The 20,824-nt window shown below is 43.9% G+C and overlaps 1 protein-coding gene across 5 annotated transcripts in view; it reads left to right on the top strand.

Moving 5' to 3' along the window:
• NCOA1 (nuclear receptor coactivator 1) overlaps positions 1 to 20,824 on the top strand; it is a 345,294-nt gene that overhangs the window by 297,201 nt on the left and 27,269 nt on the right. For all 5 annotated transcript variants that reach the window (XM_040427133.1, XM_040427136.1, XM_040427135.1 and 2 more), the window contains 4 exons: positions 662 to 757; positions 3,361 to 3,501; positions 5,140 to 5,287; positions 5,467 to 6,772. In XM_040427133.1, coding sequence (XP_040283067.1) covers positions 662 to 757; positions 3,361 to 3,501; positions 5,140 to 5,287; positions 5,467 to 6,772 — 1,691 coding nt within the window. The remainder of the gene's footprint in view (positions 1 to 661; positions 758 to 3,360; positions 3,502 to 5,139; positions 5,288 to 5,466; positions 6,773 to 20,824) is intronic.

The following is a 20,824-nucleotide window of genomic DNA, read 5'->3' as shown; positions in this document are numbered from 1 at the left end:
CCTATGGATGCACCCGCAGACGCCATTTATTGCAGTCTGCATCCTCTCGGTGGTACAGAAGACTCACAGCCCACGACTACTGAGGGGTATAACACATGGAGGCATCATACAGACCTCAGGTGCTGCTATAGAGGCTCCCTGAGACCGACTCCAACACCAAGCACTCAGGGTGTTAATATTTAGGCAATGCCCTGCTTATGTAAAGATTAGTATGTTGTGTAAGAGACTGAAGGGAAAGCAGGAATCGACATAAAGAATCCTGTGTATAGGAGAGGTCAGAGGCGCGAGGAGCGAGGGATCAGCTGATGGGGGGGATGTTTAAACCTAAGGAAGACAATTATTTTATTTATTGCTTATGGTTTTTTTTCTAAATTCTTAAAGGGACACTAAATGCCTCAGCAGGAACCCATTTGGCCTCCTCCTTCTTTCTCAAAGAGGCAGCTTTCCCTCCACCCCTTCGACCAAACCTAACCCCTCATTCGGCCTCCACCAAAGAAGAGGTCGTACCCAATGATGGAGATCTGGGATAGCATTGGGCGTCACTATCCATGGTTAAGGGATGGGTGGAACCATCTTCAGGAGGGGACCATTTTGCCCACTATGACCTTCGGATGGATTGTGATTGACGGCCATGTTCACCAGTCTCTTCCTTCCTTTCCAGATTTCCAGTCCTGTCTGATCTGCATCGCTCGGAGATTACCTCGGCCCACACCCATCACCTCTCTAGAATCTTTCATGACTAAGCAAGATGCTACAGGTGAGAAGGAGGGAGGACATGGGGCCCCTTGTGGTAATGCCCTCAGGGGCCCAGTCAGAGTAGGAGCCTGCTGAGCAACCCTACACCCTGGGGGTCTGACTCCTGGCACCTCCACCAATCAGCTGATTGAAGGGGCCATAGCGCTCCTGAGTTGTGACCCCTTCATTTGTTAACAGACACAGCGCCGTACTTTTGATAGTGGTTGTGCCTGGTATTACAACTCAGCGGGTATCAGACTGAGCAGCAATACCAGCTCATACCAGTGGTCCTCCACTGGTCTGTTTTTGATGGACTTTACTAAGGCTAGATCATCAATATTGTAGTCCCTCAAAAAAAACTTCAAATAATAATATTCTGGCTCCTAGCAGCCACCACTAGGGGGAGCTACTGAAGATTTATGAAAAGTATAAAGGTATGCTTTGGGCTCCTAAGGTCTTGGCAATTTATTTGTGTGGAGGCCAGAATTTTCTGAGCATGCCACTAATAGGGTATACTATGTGTCCTCCACCTGGCAATACCCCGCTGCCGAGAGGAGATTTGGTTGCATGATACCACTAGGTGCAACGGTAATGTGGTTATATTCAAGAATGTGCTGAAAAAACTGTGCGGCTGCTCCTAATGTGAACAAAGACCTAGATTGATGCCAGTGCTGGCCATCATGAGGAGGGGCGTTAATAAAGACACCATAGCAGCTGGCACCCACAGTTCCCAATGCAAAATCCCCCAAATAGTCACAGGCAATTTATTGCACTAGTAAGAAGCAAACTCAGTATTTTTTTGAGGGTTTCCAGTTGTGTTGGGGCCTATGGTGGACATGACAAATTGCACCCCATTGTATAGCTTGTCCGGGGAAGTTACAGACACCACTAGAGGGAGCTCAATGTATACAGATTTATACAGCTACCACTAGAGTGGACTGACTGCATACGGAGTTATACAGCTACCACTAAGGGAGCTCACTATATACATATATTGCATACAGAGTTATACAGCCACTGTATACATATTTATACAGCTACCACTCAAGAGCGTTCACTGCATACAGATTTATAAGCTACCACTTTAAGGAGATCACTATATACATATTTATACAGCCTCCACTAGAGGGAGCTCACTGCATACAGAGTTATACAGCTGCCAGTATAGGGAGCTCACTATATACATATATATATATATATATATATATATATATACAGCCTCCACTAGAGGGAGATCACTGCATACAGAGTTATACAGCTGCCAGTATAGGGAGCTCACTATATACATATATATATATATATATATACAGCCTCCACTAGAGGGAGCTCACTGCATACAGAGTTATACAGCTGCCAGTATAGGGAGCTCACTATATACATATATATATATATATATATATATATATATATATATATACAGCCTCCACTAGAGGGAGATCACTGCATACAGAGTTATACAGCTGCCACTATAGAGAGATCACTATATACATATATATATACAACCTCCACTAGAGGGAGCTCACTGCATACAGAGTTATACAGCCACTGTATACATATTTATACAGCTACCACTAGGGGGCACTCACTGCATACAGATTTATAAGCTGCCACTTTAGGGAGATCACAATATACATATATATACAGCTACAACTATGGAAAGCTCAGTGTATGCATATATATTCAGCCACCACTAGGGGGAGCTCACTGTGAAAAGGTTTGTACTAATTCCCAAGACCTTTATAATAAATCAGTTTGCAGTGAGCTCCCCCTAGTGGTGGCAGAAATAATTCTTTACATTCAACTTTGCTTCTCATAAAAACTCAAAGGGCTGTTTCCAGATGCTTAACCCCCTCCCCTAATCACCTTGCCTGGATGCCAGGGAGTATATTAAATCTACCAAGTGGCATCCAAGGTGATGGAGGATTCTGCAGCCCCTTCATTTTGGACATCATGGGGCTCATGGTTCACCTCTAGGTACAGTAAGAATAGAAATGTAGGATATATTCCCACTTAAAGGGGTTATCCACTTTTTTAATATTGATGACCTACCTTCAGGTCATCAATATCAGATCGGCGGGGGTTCGACACCCAGCACCCACGCCGATCAGCGCAGCCTTATCTTCATACAGCTGATCACTGTGGGTGCCAGATCCCTGCCAGTCTGATATTTATGACCTATCCTGAAGATAGGTCATCAGTATTAAAATCCTGGAAAACCCCTTTAGGATCTGTCATTGCACTCATTGGTTACATTGTATTGATTCAGGAACTGATACATTCTGGTGTTTAGATTGTCAGCTCTTGGGATCAGCACACCTGCCTCGCCTCCGGCAGCGGATGTTGATGTTGGGTCTGATCTTCACACCTCCTTAGACCTCAGTTCACAAATGACAGATCAGTAACACGGATCTCTCCATAAATACGGGCGAGAGGCGTCTCGTTCTCAGCTTGTTTTCATTGGCGCGGTGACAGAACAGCCGAGTCTTCATAAACCTTCTCCCCGTATCCAGAAACCTGTCCTGTGAGAGGATGGGGACAATGCTGTCAAATATGAGCTCCTCCAAAAAATAACTGGACAGGAATGACGACGCTGAGCTAATATATATATATATTTTTTTTTTTTAGGAAAAATCATCTCCATTGACACCAGTACATTGAGAGCCTCAGGCAGCACAGGGTGGGAGGACCTGGTCAGAAAATGTATTTATGCTTTCTTTCAAGCTCAGGGTACAGAACCATCTTATGCCAAACAGCTTTTTCAAGAAGGTAAGTGTACAAGGAAGATAACAATCACCAATATACACAGTGACTGCATCGGCAGAATAGTGAGTGCAGCTCTGGAGTATAATACAGGATGTAACTCAGGATCAGTACAGGATAAGTAATGTATGTATGTACACAGTGACTGCACCAGCAGAATAGTGAGTGCAGCTCTGAAGTATAATACAGGATGTAACTCAGGATCAGTACAGGATAAGTAATGTAATGTATGTACACAGTGACTGCACCAGCAGAATAGTGAGTGCAGCTCTGGAGTATAATACAGGATGTAACTCAGGATCAGTACAGGATAAGTAATGTAATGTATATACACAGTGACTCCACCAGCAGAATAGTGAGTGCAGCTCTGGAGTATAATACAGGATGTAACTCAGGATCAGTACAGGATAAGTAATGTAATGTATGTACACAGTGACTGCACCAGCAGAATAGTGAGTGCAGCTCTGGAGTATAATACAGGATGTAACTCAGGATCAGTACAGGATAAGTAATGTAATGTATGTACACAGTGACTGCACCAGCAGAATAGTGAGTGCAGCTCTGGAGTATAATACAGGATGTAACTCAGGATCAGTACAGGATAAGTAATGTAATGTATGTACACAGTGACTGCACCAGCAGAATAGTGAGTGCAGCTCTGGAGTATAATACAGGATGTAACTCAGGATCAGTACAGGATAAGTAATGTAATGTATGTACACAGTGACTCCACCAGCAGAATAGTGAGTGCAGCTCTGGAGTATAATACAGGCTGTAGCTCAGGATCAGTACAGGATAAGTAATGTAATGTATGTACACAGTGACTGCACCAGCAGAATAGTGAGTGCAGCTCTGGAGTATAATACAGGATGTAACTCAGGATCAGTACAGGATAAGTAATGTAATGTATGTACAAAGTGACTGCACCAGCAGAATAGTGAGTGCAGCTCTGGAGTATAATACAGGATGTAACTGGGGATCAGTACAGGATAACTAATGTAATGTCTGCACACAGTGACTCCACCAGCAGAATAGTGAGTTCAGCTCTGGAGTATAATGCAGGATGTAACTCAGGATCAGTACAGGATAAGTAATGTATGTACACAGTGACACCACCAGCAGAGTAGTGAGTGATGCTCTGGAGTATAATACAGGATGTAACTCAGGATCAGTACAGGATAAGTAATGTAATGTATGTACACAGTGACTGCACCAGCAGAATAGTGAGTGCAGCTCTGGAGTATAATACAGGATGTGACTCAGGATCAGTACAGGATAAGTAATGTAATGTAGGTACACAGTGACTGCACCAGCAGAATAGTGAGTGCAGCTCTGGAGTATAATACAGGATGTAACTCAGGATCAGTGAAGGATAAGTAATGTAATGTATTTACACAGTGACTGCACCACCAGCAGAATAGTGAGTGCAGCTCTGGAGTAAAATACTGGGTTAAACTCCCTTAACGGGGAAGGGACCACAGACAAGTTGGTGCAGCATGAAGATGCAGTTTATTGTACAGCATATTAACCTTCTTTTGACCATTTCCACCCATATAAACACTCACAGGAGGCGTAACGGTAGATTTATCTCTAGTATGTTATACTAATGACTCTTACTTCTTGTATTCTGCTTCCCTGCTGCAGTAATGATGAAGGGAACGGCCTGCAGTCCATCGTACAAGTTCACCCTGAGCGACGGGACTGAGCTGAGCGCTCACACCAAGTGCAAGCTGTACTACCCTCAGAGTCCTGACATGCAACCTTTCGTCATGGGAATTCATTTCATTGAAAGGTGATGGAGCAGATTACAAGTGACCGCCATCTTGCGTCGTAATAAATATAAAGGGGAGCTCCACCAATGAGTTTTGTAGGAATGCATTTCAGATGTTGCAGAGCTGTATCTGTATAAGGTCGGAGTCTCCACTTACATTGTATTATATATCTTATATATATATTTGATGTCTTTTTCAGGGATCAAAGCTCTCTTTGTAGTCAAGACAACACTAACTCAGGAATGTCACTACCCCGACTCAGCCCCTCAATTAACTGTACCGTCTCGCCAGCTCCGGGAGTGCCCTTCTCTTCTACCACCTCTCCATCCAGTGGCAACATGCTGACCTCTAGTACAAACCAGCAGCCAGTCACTGGCCTCCATAACATCAGCAACTCCAACACCAGCCAAACAAACTATGGATGTTCCCCTGGAAGTCAGATGGGAACCAACGTTGCCTTAAATATGGGGCAGGCTGGACCCCAAAACAGTAACAATCTAAACCTCAACAGTTCCCCCATGAGTAGTCCAGGGATAAGTCCTCCTCAGTTCATGTCTCCAAGGCCACGGGGAAGTCCAGGTTTGGTGTCTCGGCCTCGAGCTTCAGGTAATCCCTTTTCCCCCCCAATGCCTACCATGCACTCCCCTGTCGGGATCTCTAGCAGTGGTTGTAATAACAACAACAGATCCTTCTCCAATATGCCACCAAATTCAATGCCAATGCTTAATGAAGGACCTATGACCCCAGTAGGGTATTCTTCTCCATCTCCCGGCATGGTAGGTGGGTTATGCACCAACAACAATGGGAGGATCTTTTCTAATTCCCAGGCCATGAACGATGGACCTAACAATCAGTCAACCTATTCTACCATGTCCCCCATCCTACGACAGGTCTCATCACAGAGTTCTCCTGGGAGACTCAGTATGCAGCCCATAAAAATGGAGCCCAAGGACAACAGTAGTGACAACAGAGTCGGTGATGGAGACAGCAAAAGTTCCTTGGCTGCATCAAGTCAAAAACTTGTACAACTCTTGGCATCAACCGCTGAAAGCAAATTGCGGGATGGTGACCCTACTTGCAGAGATCCTTTAACTTGTCCTGTTGTTTCCAACTCGAGCTGTGGAAGTTCCTCGAGCGGGACGTGTCCTTCATCTCACAGCTCTTTGACAGAGAGGCACAAGTTACTACATCGGCTCCTCCAAGAAGGAAGTCCTTCGGATCTAAGTACTTTGTCTTTAGACCATGACAAGAAATGTGGGTCTGGCAATAGCCAGGCTCAGGGTAACACATCCGAGATAAAAACTGAGAAAAAGGACTCCAAAGACCAGATTCTTCGTAACCTACTAGACAAGGATGAGAAGGAGATGAAACCAAGTCCTTCTCTGAGTCTGGAGGACGTGAAGGTGAAAATGGAGAAGAAAGAGTCGGTTGATCAGTGCGTCTCTGCTACCAACACGATGGTGAAGACAATTCAAGAGGACATAAAACTGGAGACACATGACCAGGTGAGCGCCCATTTTATTACTGAGGACTTTCTCCAAAGCTAACCAGATACCCCATAAACCACTGGTCTCCAACCTGTGGCTCTCCAGCTGTGAGAATATTACAACTCTCAGCATGCAACAGCTGAGGGGACACAGGTTGAACACCACTGCAATAGAGAGAAGGAGCCATCCAACCAATTGGTTTTCCATATTAAGTCTCATGTGTCCCTATAATCCCGATATTAAGTCTCAGGACCGCGGGACAACCATCAGAGGTGTCCTTCAACAAGGGGGACTGATGCTATCAGTAATGGGGGACTGACATTCAGAGTGACCCTACTAACTTCAGAAGTGGTACCACGAGACTTTGGGTACAGGATAATGACACTGGCACTTGGGGTACAGGATAATGATACACTGACACTTGGGGTACAGGATGATGATACACTGACACTTGGTGTACAGGATAATGACACTGACACTTGGGGTACAGGATAATGACACTGACACTTGGGGTACAGGATAATGACACTGACACTTGGGGTACAGGATAATGACACTGACACTTGGGGTACAGGACAATGACACTGACACTTGGGGTACAGGATAATGACACTGACACTTGGGGTACAGGATAAGACACTGACACTTGGGGTACAGGATAATGATACACTGACACTTGGGGTACAGGATAATGATACACTGACACTTGGGGTACAGGATAATGACACTGACACTTGGGGTACAGGATAATGAGACACTGACACTTGGGGTACAGGATAATGAGACACTGACACTTGGGGTACAGGATAATGACACTGACACTTGGGGTACAGGATTATGACACTTGGGGTACAGGATAATGACACTGACACTTGAGGTACAGGATAATGACACTGACACTTGGGGTACATGATAATGACACTGACACTTGGGGTACAGGATAATAATACACTGACACTTGGGGTACAGGATAATGACACTGACACTTGGGGTACAGGATAATAACACTGACACTTGGGGTACAGGATAATGACACTGACCCTTGGGGTACAGGATAATGACACTGACACTTGGGGTACAGGATGATGATACACTGACACTTGGTGTACAGGATAATGACACTGACACTTGGGGTACAGGATAATGACACTGACACTTGGGGTACAGGATAATGACACTGACACTTGGGGTACAGGATAATGACACTGACACTTGGGGTACAGGACAATGACACTGACACTTGGGGTACAGGATAATGACACTGACACTTGGGGTACAGGATAAGACACTGACACTTGGGGTACAGGATAATGATACACTGACACTTGGGGTACAGGATAATGATACACTGACACTTGGGGTACAGGATAATGACACTGACACTTGGGGTACAGGATAATGAGACACTGACACTTGGGGTACAGGATAATGAGACACTGACACTTGGGGTACAGGATAATGACACTGACACTTGGGGTACAGGATTATGACACTTGGGGTACAGGATAATGACACTGACACTTGAGGTACAGGATAATGACACTGACACTTGGGGTACAGGATAATGACACTGACACTTGGGGTACATGATAATGACACTGACACTTGGGGTACAGGATAATAATACACTGACACTTGGGGTACAGGATAATGACACTGACACTTGGGGTACAGGATAATGACACTGACACTTGGGGTACAGGATAATGACACTGACCCTTGGGGTACAGGATAATGACACTGACACTTGGGGTACAGGGTAATGACACTGACACTTGGGTGACAGGATAATGACACTGACACTTGGGGTACAGGATAATGACACTGACACTTGGGGTACAGGATAATGACACTGACACTTGGGGTACAGGATAATGACACTGACACTTGGGGGACAGGTAATGACACTGACACTTGGGGTACAGGATAAGACACTGACACTTGGGGTACAGGATAATGACACTGACACTTGGGGTACAGGACAATGACACTGACACTTGGGGTACAGGATAATGACACTGACACTTGGGGTACAGGATAATGACACTGACACTTGAGGTACAGGATAATGACACTGACACTTGGGGTACAGGATAATGACACTGACACTTGGGGTACAGGATAATGACACTGACACTTGGGGTACAGGATAATGACACTGACACTTGGGGTACAGGATAATGACACTGACACTTGGGGTACAGGATAAGGACACTGACACTTGGGGTACAGGATAATGACACTGACACTTGGAGTACAGGATAATGACACTGACACTTGGGGTACAGGATAATGACGCTGACACTTGGGGTACAGGATAATGAGACTGACACTTGGAGTACAGGATAATGACACTTGGGGTACAGGATAATAACACTGACACTTGGGGTACAGGATAATGAGACTGACACTTGGAGTACAGGATAATGAGACACTGACACTTGGGGTACAGGATAATGACACTGACACTTGGGGGACAGGTAATGACACTGACACTTGGGGTACAGGATAAGACACTGACACTTGGGGTACAGGATAATGACACTGACACTTGGGGTACAGGACAATGACACTGACACTTGGGGTACAGGATAATGACACTGACACTTGGGGTACAGGATAATGACACTGACACTTGAGGTACAGGATAATGACGCTGACACTTGGGGTACAGGATAATGACACTGACACTTGGGGTACAGGATAATGACACTGACACTTGGGGTACAGGATAATGACACTGACACTTGGGGTACAGGATAATAATACACTGACACTTGGGGTACAGGATAATGACACTGACACTTGGGGTACAGGATAATGACACTGACACTTGGGGTACAGGATAATGACACTGACACTTGGGGTACAGGATAATGACACTGACCCTTGGGGTACAGGATAATGACACTGACACTTGGGGTACAGGATAATAATACACTGACACTTGGGGTACAGGATAATGACACTGACACTTGGGGTACAGGATAATGACACTGACACTTGGGGTACAGGATAATGACACTGACACTTGGGGTACAGGGTAATGACACTGACACTTGGGGGACAGGATAATGAGACTGACACTTGGGGGACAGGATAATGACACTGACACTTGGGGTACAGGATAATGACACTGACACTTGGGGTACAGGATAATGACACTGACACTTGGGGTACAGGACAATGACACTGACACTTGGGGTACAGGATAATGACACTGACACTTGGGGGACAGGATAATGACGCTGACACTTGGGGTACAGGACAATGACACTGACACTTGGGGTACAGGATAATGACACTGACACTTGGGGTACAGGATAATGACACTTGGGGTACAGGATAATGATACTGACACTTGGGGTACAGGATAATGACGCTGACACTTGGGGTACAGGATAATGACACTGACACTTGGGGTACAGGATAATGACACTGACACTTGGGGTACAGGATAATGACACTGACACTTGGGGCACAGGATAATGACGCTGACACTTGGGGTACAGGATAATGACACTGACACTTGGGGTACAGGATAATGACACTGACACTAGGGGTACAGGATAATGACGCTGACACTTGGGGTACAGGATAATGACACACTGACACTTGGGGTACAGGATAATGACACTGACACTTGGAGCACAGGATAATGACGCTGACACTTGGGGTACAGGATAATGACACTGACACTTGGGGTACAGGATAATGACACTGACACTAGGGGTACAGGATAATGACACTGACACTTGGGGTACAGGATAATGACACACTGACACTTGGGGTACAGGATAATGACACTGACACTTGGGGTACAGGATAATGACACTGAAACTTGGGGTACAGGGTAATGACACTGACACTTGGGGCACAGGATAATGACGCTGACACTTGGGGTACAGGATAATGACACTGACACTTGGGGTACAGGATAATGACACTGACACTTGGGGTACAGGATAATGACACTGACACTTGGGGTACAGGATAATGACACTGACACTTGGGGGACAGGATAATGACACTGACACTTGGGGGACAGGATAATGACACTGACACTTGGGGGACAGGATAATGACACTGACACTTGGGGTACAGGATAATGACACTGACACTAGGGGGACAGGATAATGACACTGACACTTGGGGTACAGGATAATGACACTGACACTTGGGGTACAGGATAATGACACTGACACTTGGGGTACAGGATAATGACACTGACACTTGGGGTACAGGATAATAACACTGACACTTGGGGTACTGGATAATGACACTGACACTTAGGGGACAGGATAATGACACTGACACTTGGGGCTAAAATACAATTCTGCCCCCTCCCCCCGTTATGCTTTGGATTATTGGGCCTCTTGCTGTGGGGTCAAACAGGGTTTCTTTGTCTCCGCTCCCCCAGTCCCCCCGCTGCAGGCTACAGCAGTAGAGCATCACCGTACGTTCATGTCTGTGTCCTAAGTCCACGGGGTCATCGTTTCTACTCCTGGTCCTGTTATTTAAAGAACAACTCCGCCTGTTTTATCAAATCCTATGTCACAATCTGTGGTCCTGTTCTCCTGCTGTGCAGATCTGTAGTGTAAAGCATGGGGAAGAAAATGTGGAGCTTTCAGAGCCTACAATGAGACAGACAGTCAATTTTAGACTGTGTTCTATTGGATCAGAGCTGCAGTGTAAAGCATGGTGGATATGCAGAGCCCCTGTTAATGGACCTTATGACCTAGAGTAGTGACTCCACCGTGAGTATGATGGGGTTACTTACCATCCTGAGTGATTTCTCTCCTGAACTCTTTCCCGCTCAGCGAGCGTTCCCATGACTCGGAGGAGATTAGTAGGAAACATTGAGGCTTTATTGGGCCGCTGTTTGTAGTGGTGCCGTCTTTTGGGGATACCCTCTCGTGGGGCTCCGGCTGTTATTTCTAGCTCTCCAGGATTACTGCCGGCGCATCATTTCTTGTCCCCCAAGAAGAACCTTTCTTAGAAGGAATCATAGAACATTCTTACAGCTTTATCATGGCTTCCTAAGGCTTCTGGGTCCTTCCTTTCAGTACATTGGGAGCTGCAATTAATTGGTTGTCACCCAGTTTTCCCAGTTAGCTTTACTGGTGAGATTTTCATCCTGTCCCTGGTTCTGCTTTACACCTCCTCTAGATCTGGGTCTCGTGTGACCTACCTCTCACATTGTCTTCCCTTTTGATTACTCTACCATACATAGAGGAATACATGCAGTATTATTATAGCTGCACTGGGTCTGGCTCTATTATAGTGGCACTGTGTCTGGCTCTATTATAGTAGCACTGGGTCTGGCTCTATTATGGTGGCACTGGGTCTGGCTCTATTATAGTAGCACTGGGTCTGGCTCTATTATAGTAGCACTGTGTCTGGCTCTATTATAGTAGCACTGTGTCTGGCTCTATTATGGTGGCACTGTGTCTGGCTCTATTATAGTAGCACTGTGTCTGGCTCTATTATGGTGGCACTGTGTCTGGCTCTATTATAGTAGCACTGGCTCTGGCTCTATTATAGTAGCACTGTGTCTGGCTCTATTATAGTAGCACTGGGTCTGGCTCTATTATAGTAGCACTGTGTCTGGCTCTATTATAGTAGCACTGGGTCTGGCTCTATTATAGTAGCACTGGGTCTGGCTCTATTATAGTAGCACTGTGTCTGGCTCTATTATGGTGGCACTGTGTCTGGCTCTATTATAGTAGCACTGGGTCTGGCTCTATTATAGTAGCACTGGGTCTGGCTCTATTATAGTAGCACTGGGTCTGGCTCTATTATAGTAGCACTGGGTCTGGCTCTATTATAGTAGCACTGGGTCTGATTCTATTATAGTAGCACTGTGTCTGGCTCTATTATAGTGGCACTGGGTCTGGCTCTATTATAGTAGCACTGGGTCTGGCTCTATTATAGTAGATCTGTGTCTGGCTCTATTATAGTAGCACTGGGTCTGATTCTATTATAGTGGCACTGTGTCTGGCTCTATTATAGTAGCACTGGGTCTGGCTCTATTATAGTAGCACTGGGTCTGGCTCTATTATAGTAGCACTGGGTCTGATTCTATTATAGTAGCACTGGGTCTGGCTCTATTATAGTAGCACTGGGTCTGGCTCTATTATAGTAGCACTGGGTCTGGCTCTATTATAGTAGCACTGTGTCTGGCTCTATTATAGTAGCACTGGGTCTGGCTCTATTATAGTAGCACTGGGTCTGATTCTATTATAGTAGCACTGTGTCTGGCTCTATTATAGTAGCACTGGGTCTGGCTCTATTATAGTAGCACTGTGTCTGATTCTATTATAGTAGCACTGTGTCTGGCTCTATTATAGTAGCACTGTGTCTGGCTCTATTATAGTAGCACTGTGTCTGGCTCTATTATGGTGGCACTGTGTCTGGCTCTATTATAGTAGCACTGTGTCTGGCTCTATTATAGTAGCACTGTGTCTGGCTCTATTATAGTAGCACTGTTTCTGGCTCTATTATAGTAGCACTGTGTCTGGCTCTATTATAGTAGCACTGTTTCTGGCTCTATTATAGTAGCACTGTGTCTGGCTCTATTATAGTAGCACTGGGTCTTGCTCTATTATAGTAGATCTTTGTCTGGCTCTATTATAATGGCACTGGGTCTGGCTCTATTATAGTAGCACTGGGTCTGGCTCTATTATAGTAGCACTGGGTCTGGCTCTATTATAGTAGCACTGGGTCTGGCTCTATTATAGTAGCACTGTGTCTGGCTCTATTATAGTAGATCTTTGTCTGGCTCTATTATAGTAGCACTGGGTCTGGCTCTATTATAGTAGATCTTTGTCTGGCTCTATTATAGCTGCACTGGGTCTGGCTCTATTATAGTAGATCTTTGTCTGGCTCTATTATAGTAGCACTGGGTCTTGCTCTATTATAGTAGATCTTTGTCTGGCTCTATTATAATGGCACTGTGTCTGGTTCTATTATAGTGGCACTGGGTCTGGCTCTATTATAGTAGCACTGGGTCTGGCTCTATTATAGTAGCACTGGGTCTGGCTCTATTATAGTAGCACTGGGTCTGGCTCTATTATAGTAGCACTGGGTCTGGCTCTATTATAGTAGCACTGGGTCTGGCTCTATTATAGTAGATCTTTGTCTGGCTCTATTATGGTGTCACTGGGTCTGGCTCTATTATAGTAGCACTGGGTCTGGTTCTATTATAGTGGCACTGGGTCTGGCTCTATTATAGTAGATCTTTGGCTCTATTATAGTAGCACTGGGTCTGGCTCTATTATAGTAGCACTGGGTCTGGCTCTATTATAGTAGCACTGGGTCTGGCTCTATTATAGTAGCACTGGGTCTGGCTCTATTATAGTAGCACTGGGTCTGGCTCTATTATAGTAGCACTGGGTCTGGCTCTATTATAGTAGCACTGGGTCTGGCTCTATTATAGTAGCACTGGGTCTGGCTCTATTATAGTAGCTCTGGGTCTGGCTCTATTATAGTAGCACTGGGTCTGGCTCTATTATAGTAGCACTGGGTCTGGCTCTATTATAGTAGCACTGGGTCTGGTTCTATTATAGTAGCACTGGGTCTGGCTGTATTATAGTAGCACTGGGTCTGGCTCTATTATAGTAGCACTGGGTCTGGCTCTATTATAGTAGCACTGTGTCTGGCTCTATTATAGTGGCACTGTGTCTGGTTCTATTATAGGAGCCCTGTGTCTGGTTCTATTATAGTAGCACTGGGTCTGGCTCTATTATAGTAGCACTGGGTCTGGCTCTATTATGGTGGCACTGTGTCTGGCTCTATTATAGTGGCACTGGGTCTGGCTCTATTATAGTAGCACTGGGTCTGGCTCTATTATAGCAGCACTGGGTCTGGCTCTATTATAGTAGCACTGTGTCTGGCTCTATTATAGTAGCACTGTGTCTGGCTCTATTATAGTAGCACTGGGTCTGGCTCTATTATAGTAGCACTGTGTCTGGCTCTATTATAGTAGCACTGTTTCTGGCTCTATTATAGTAGCACTGTGTCTGGCTCTATTATAGTGGCACTGGGTCTGGTTCTATTATAGTGGCACTGGGTCTGGCTCTATTATAGTAGATCTTTGTCTGGCTCTATTATAGTGGCACTGGGTCTGGCTCTATTATAGTAGCACTGGGTCTGGCTCTATTATAGTGGCACTGGGTCTGGCTCTATTATAGTAGCACTGGGTCTGGCTCTATTATAGTAGCACTGGGTCTGGCTCTATTATAGTAGCACTGGGTCTGGCTCTATTATAGTAGATCTTTGTCTGGCTCTATTATAGTAGCACTGTGTCTGGCTCTATTATAGTAGCACTGTGTCTGGCTCTATTATAGTAGCACTGTGTCTGGCTCTATTATAGTAGCACTGGGTCTGGCTCTATTATAGTAGCACTGGGTCTGGCTGTATTATAGTAGCACTGTGTCTGGCTCTATTATAGTAGCACTGGGTCTGGCTCTATTATGGTGTCACTGTGTCTGGCTCTATTATAGTAGCACTGGGTCTGGCTCTATTATAGTAGCACTGGGTCTGGCTCTATTATAGTAGCACTGGGTCTGGCTCTATTATAGTAGCACTGTGTCTGGCTCTATTATAGTAGCACTGGGTCTGGCTCTATTATGGTGTCACTGTGTCTGGCTCTATTATAGTGGCACTGTGTCTGGTTCTATTATAGTGGCACTGGGTCTGGCTCTATTATAGTAGCACTGTGTCTGGTTCTATTATAGTGGCACTGTGTCTGGTTCTATTATAGTGGCACTGGGTCTGGCTCTATTATAGTAGCACTGTGTCTGGCTCTATTATGGTGGCACTGGGTCTGGCTCTATTATAGTGGCACTGGGTCTGGCTCTATTATAGTGGCACTGGGTCTGGCTCTATTATAGTGGCACTGGGTCTGGCTCTATTATGGTGGCACTGTGTCTGGCTCTATTATAGGAGCCCTGTGTCTGGCTCTATTATAGTAGCACTGGGTCTGGCTCTATTATAGTAGCACTGGGTCTGGCTCTATTATAGTAGCACTGGGTCTGGCTCTATTATGGTGGCACTGTGTCTGGCTCTATTATAGTGGCACTGGGTCTGGCTCTATTATAGTAGCACTGTGTCTGGCTCTATTATAGTAGCACTGGGTCTGGTTCTATTATAGTAGATCTTTGTCTGGTTCTATTATAGTAGCACTGGGTCTGGCTCTATTATAGTAGCACTGGGTCTGGCTCTATTATAGTAGCACTGGGTCTGGTTCTATTATAGTAGCACTGGGTCTGGCTCTATTATGGTGGCACTGTGTCTGGCTCTATTATAGTGGCACTGGGTCTGGCTCTATTATAGTAGCACTGGGTCTGGCTCTATTATAGTAGCACTGGGTCTGGCTCTATTATAGTAGATCTTTGTCTGGCTCTATTATGGTGGCACTGTGTCTAGCTCTATTATGGTGGCACTGGGTCTGGCTCTATTATAGTGGCACTGGGTCTGGCTCTATTATAGTAGCACTGGGTCTGGCTCTATTATAGTAGCACTGGGTCTGGCTCTATTATAGTAGCACTGTGTCTGGCTCTATTATAGTAGATCTTTGTCTGGCTCTATTATGGTGGCACTGGGTCTGGCTCTATTATAATAGATCTTTGTCTGGTTCTGTTATGGTGTCACAGTGTCTGGTTATAATATAATAATACTGTGTCTGGCTCTATTATAGTAGCACTGTGTCTGGCTCTATTATAGTGGCACTGGGTCTGGCTCTATTATAGTGGCACTGGGTCTGGCTCTATTATAGTGGCACATTTTCTTGCTCTATTATAGTAGCACTGTGTCTAGCTCTATTATAGTAGATCTGTGTCTGGCTCTATTATAGTAGCACTGGGTCTGGCTCTATTATAGTAGCATTTTGTTTGGCTTTATTATAGTAGCACTGGGTCTGGATTTTTTTGTGTCATTGTGTCTGGCTCTATTATAGTAGCACTGGGTCTGGCTCTATTATAGTAGCACTGGGTCTGGCTCTATTATGGTGGCACTGTGTCTGGCTCTATTATAGTGGCACTGGGTCTGGCTCTATTATAGTAGCACTGGGTCTGGATTTTTTTTGTGTCATTGTGTCTGGTTCTATTATGGTGGCACTGTAACTGGATCTACTGTGTTTGCACTCTGACCCACTATTTTCAAAATTTCTGCTTGCAGTCAGTGAGTGAATACATTCCTGTTTATACCCAGGTGAAAATATGTACAGATCTTATATTACGAGTTGACTACAGTTGTGTTTAGTCTGGACCAGGGATACCCAACCTGCGACCCTCCAGCTGCAAAACTACAACTCCCAGTATGCCTGGACAACCTTCAGCTATAAGGGCATGCTGGGAATTGTAGTTGTGCAACAGCTGGATGACCGCAGGTTAAGCATCCCTGGTCTAGACAATGCTCTGTGGGGTAAACAACCCCCCATACACTGAATAATGCCCCGGACACAGCACCTAATCCGCGATCTTGGAACGCCACTTCCTTCGTGTGTTTTCGCCCTCGTGCAGAAACGGGGAGAATGAAAAATCCCTGAAGTGATTGATGGGGATGATTGAGATGTAGTGCGGCTTCCAGGCTTGACTAATATGTTTTTGAAACTGAACACTTTACTGACGGGAACCAGGCAACAAGCACCATGGCAATGGGATGGCTCCGAGCGTAACAAAGCCTTTATCGTGACTGCAGCAGGGCCACGCTCGTTAGGCCGCAATCACTTATGGATGTTTAATGTCTCCGTCAAGCACGTCTGTGATTCCCGAGCCACATGTGACCTCGTTACCAGAAAAAATATCAATAAATGACAGATTTTCAAGTGAAAATAATCATGAAAAAGAGATTCACTAAAGGGGTGTTCATCCCTTATCAGAGCATCCGACCGTGTCGAGTAAAGTAAATGACTCATGTATATTCATCCAGACGGGATCTGAAACCTGCCCAACTCCCTCACTGCATCAACCCCTATTGTGTCTCGGCACAACACTTGCTAATTAATATGCCAGTGTGCCAATACCACCCTCCCTGTGTGTCCCAGAATGTCCTCATTACCGCCCCAGCCACCCAGCTCCTACATACATGCCTTATGCTGGTATAACCCGGGCATCTCCTGTATATAATTATATATGTACAGCTGGTATAAGTTATACATCTTCTTGTATACAGTGATATGGACCATGCTGGTATAACCTGGGCATCTCCTGTATATAATTATATATGTACAGCTGGTATAAATTATACATCTTCTTGTATATAGTGATATGGACCATGCTGGTATAACCTGGGTATCTCCTGTATATAATTATATATGTACAGCTGGTATAAGTTATACATCTTCTTGTATATAGTGATATGGAGCATGCTGGTATAACCTGGGCATCTCCTGTATATAATTATATATGTACAGCTGGTATAAGTTATACATCTTCTTGTATATAGTGATATGGAGCATGCTGGTATAACCTGGGTATCTCCTGTATATAATTATATATGTACAGCTGGTATAAGTTATACATCTTCTTGTATATAGTGATATGGAGCATGCTGGTATAACCTGGGCATCTCCTGTATATAATTATATATGTACAGCTGGAATAAGTTATACATCTTCTTGTATATAGTGATATGGAGCATTCTGGTATGACCTGGGTATCTCCTGTATATAATTATATATGTACAGCTGGTATAAGTTATACATCTTCTTGTATATAGTGATATGGACCATGCTGGTATAACCTGGGTATATCCTGTATATAATTATATATGTACAGCTGATATAAGTTATACATCTTCCTGTATATAGTGATATGGACCATGCTGGTATAACCTGGGTTTCTCCTGTATATAATTATATATGTACAGCTGGTATAAGTTATACATCTTCTTGTATATAGTGATATGGACCATGCTGGTATAACCTGGGCATCTCCTGTATATATTTATATATGTACAGCTGGTATAAGTTATACATCTTCTTCTATATAGTGATATGGACCATGCTGGTATAACCTGGGTATCTCCTGTATATAATTATATATGTACAGCTGGTATAAGTTATACATCTTCTTGTATATAGTGATATGGACCATGCTGGTATAACCTGGGTATCTCCTGTATATAATTATATATGTACAGCTGGTATAAGTTATACATCTTCTTATATATAGTGATATGGACCATGCTGGTATAACCTGGGCATCGCCTGTATATAATTATATATGTACAGCTGGTATAAGTTATACATCTTCCTGTATATAGTGATATGGAGCATGCTGGTATAACCTGGGCATCTCCTGTGTATAATTATATATGTACAGTTGGTATAAGTTATACATCTTCTTGTATATAGTGATATGGAGCATGCTGGTATGACCTGGGTATCTCCTGTATATAATTATTTATGTACAGCTGGTATAAGTTATACATCTTCTTGTATATAGTGATATGGACCATGCTGGTATAACCTGGGCATCTCCTGTATATAATTATATATGTACAGCTGGTATAAGTTATACATCTTCTTCTATATAGTGATATGGACCATGCTGGTATAACCTGGGTATCTCCTGTATATAATTATATATGTACAGCTGGTATAAGTTATACATCTTCTTGTATATAGTGATATGGACCATGCTGGTATAACCTGGGTATCTCCTGTATATAATTATATATGTACAGCTGGTATAAGTTATACATCTTCTTATATATAGTGATATGGACCATGCTGGTATAACCTGGGCATCGCCTGTATATAATTATATATGTACAGCTGGTATAAGTTATACATCTTCCTGTATATAGTGATATGGAGCCTGCTGGTATAACCCGGGCATCTCCTGTATATAATTATATATGTACAGCTGGTATAAGTTATACATCTTCTTGTATATAGTGATATGGACCATGCTGGTATAACCTGGGTATCTCCTGTATATAATTATATATGTACAGCTGGTATAAGTTATACATCTTCTTGTATACAGTGATATGGACCATGCTGGTATAACCTGGGTATCTCCTGTATATAATTATATATGTACAGCTGGTATAAGTTATACATCTTCTTGTATATAGTGATATGGACCATGCTGGTATAACCTGGGTATCTCCTGTATATAATTATATATGTACAGCTGGTATAAGTTATACATCTTCTTGTGTATAGTGATATGGACCATGCTGGTATAACCTGGGTATCTCCTGTATATAATTATATATGTACAGCTGGTATAAGTTACACATCTTCTTGTATATAGTGATATGGACCATGCTGGTATAACCTGGGTATCTCCTGTATATAATTATATATGTACAGCTGGTATAAGTTATACATCTTCTTGTATATAGTGATATGGACCATGCTGGTATAACCTGGGTATCTCCTGTATATAATTATATATGTACAGCTGGTATAAGTTATACATCTTCTTGTATATAGTGATATGGAGCATGCTGGTATAACCTGGGTATCTCCTGTATATAATTATATATGTACAGCCGGTATAAGTTATACATCTTCTTGTATATAGTCATATGGGGCATGCTGGTATAACCTGGGCATCTCCTGTACGTAATTATATATGTACGGCTTGTATATCCTGGGCATGAGGTGAAGAAGCAGAATTTCTACAGGTGGTGGATGCATTATTGTAGAGAATGCCCCCTCTCCCACACACTACTACTCAGCGTATTTGTGGATGCCCTCATTCTGCTTCTGCCTCCATAAGATGTGCTGTTCTCGTAATAGGCTCAATATCTCTCTTTATTTGCTCACTTGAGCACTGTGCAACGCTCTCTTCTCTCCTCCGGAGCTTCTTCTGCAGACACTTCAGAAGGTTTATCAGTGATCCTTCTAGATTCTGTTTAAGGGAAATTAGAAGAGTAAAGTGGCAGGAGGGTGGCAGAAGAGTTTCCATCTGAAACTTCTCTTTACACTGATGCATTCAGTTTCAATGAATGAATATGGAATTGTCAATAAAATTGGCTCTAAATGCATTTGTTATGGCTCCAGACTGCAGACCCATGGTGCATCCTGCAACCTTAACAGCCCGTCAAATG

Source organism: Bufo bufo, chromosome 4 (genome assembly GCF_905171765.1).
Source record: "Bufo bufo chromosome 4, aBufBuf1.1, whole genome shotgun sequence".
In the NCBI taxonomy this organism is placed as follows: domain Eukaryota; kingdom Metazoa; phylum Chordata; class Amphibia; order Anura; family Bufonidae; genus Bufo; species Bufo bufo.
Note: the sequence above shows the minus strand (reverse complement) of the source record. Positions and strands in the feature narration are given on the sequence as shown.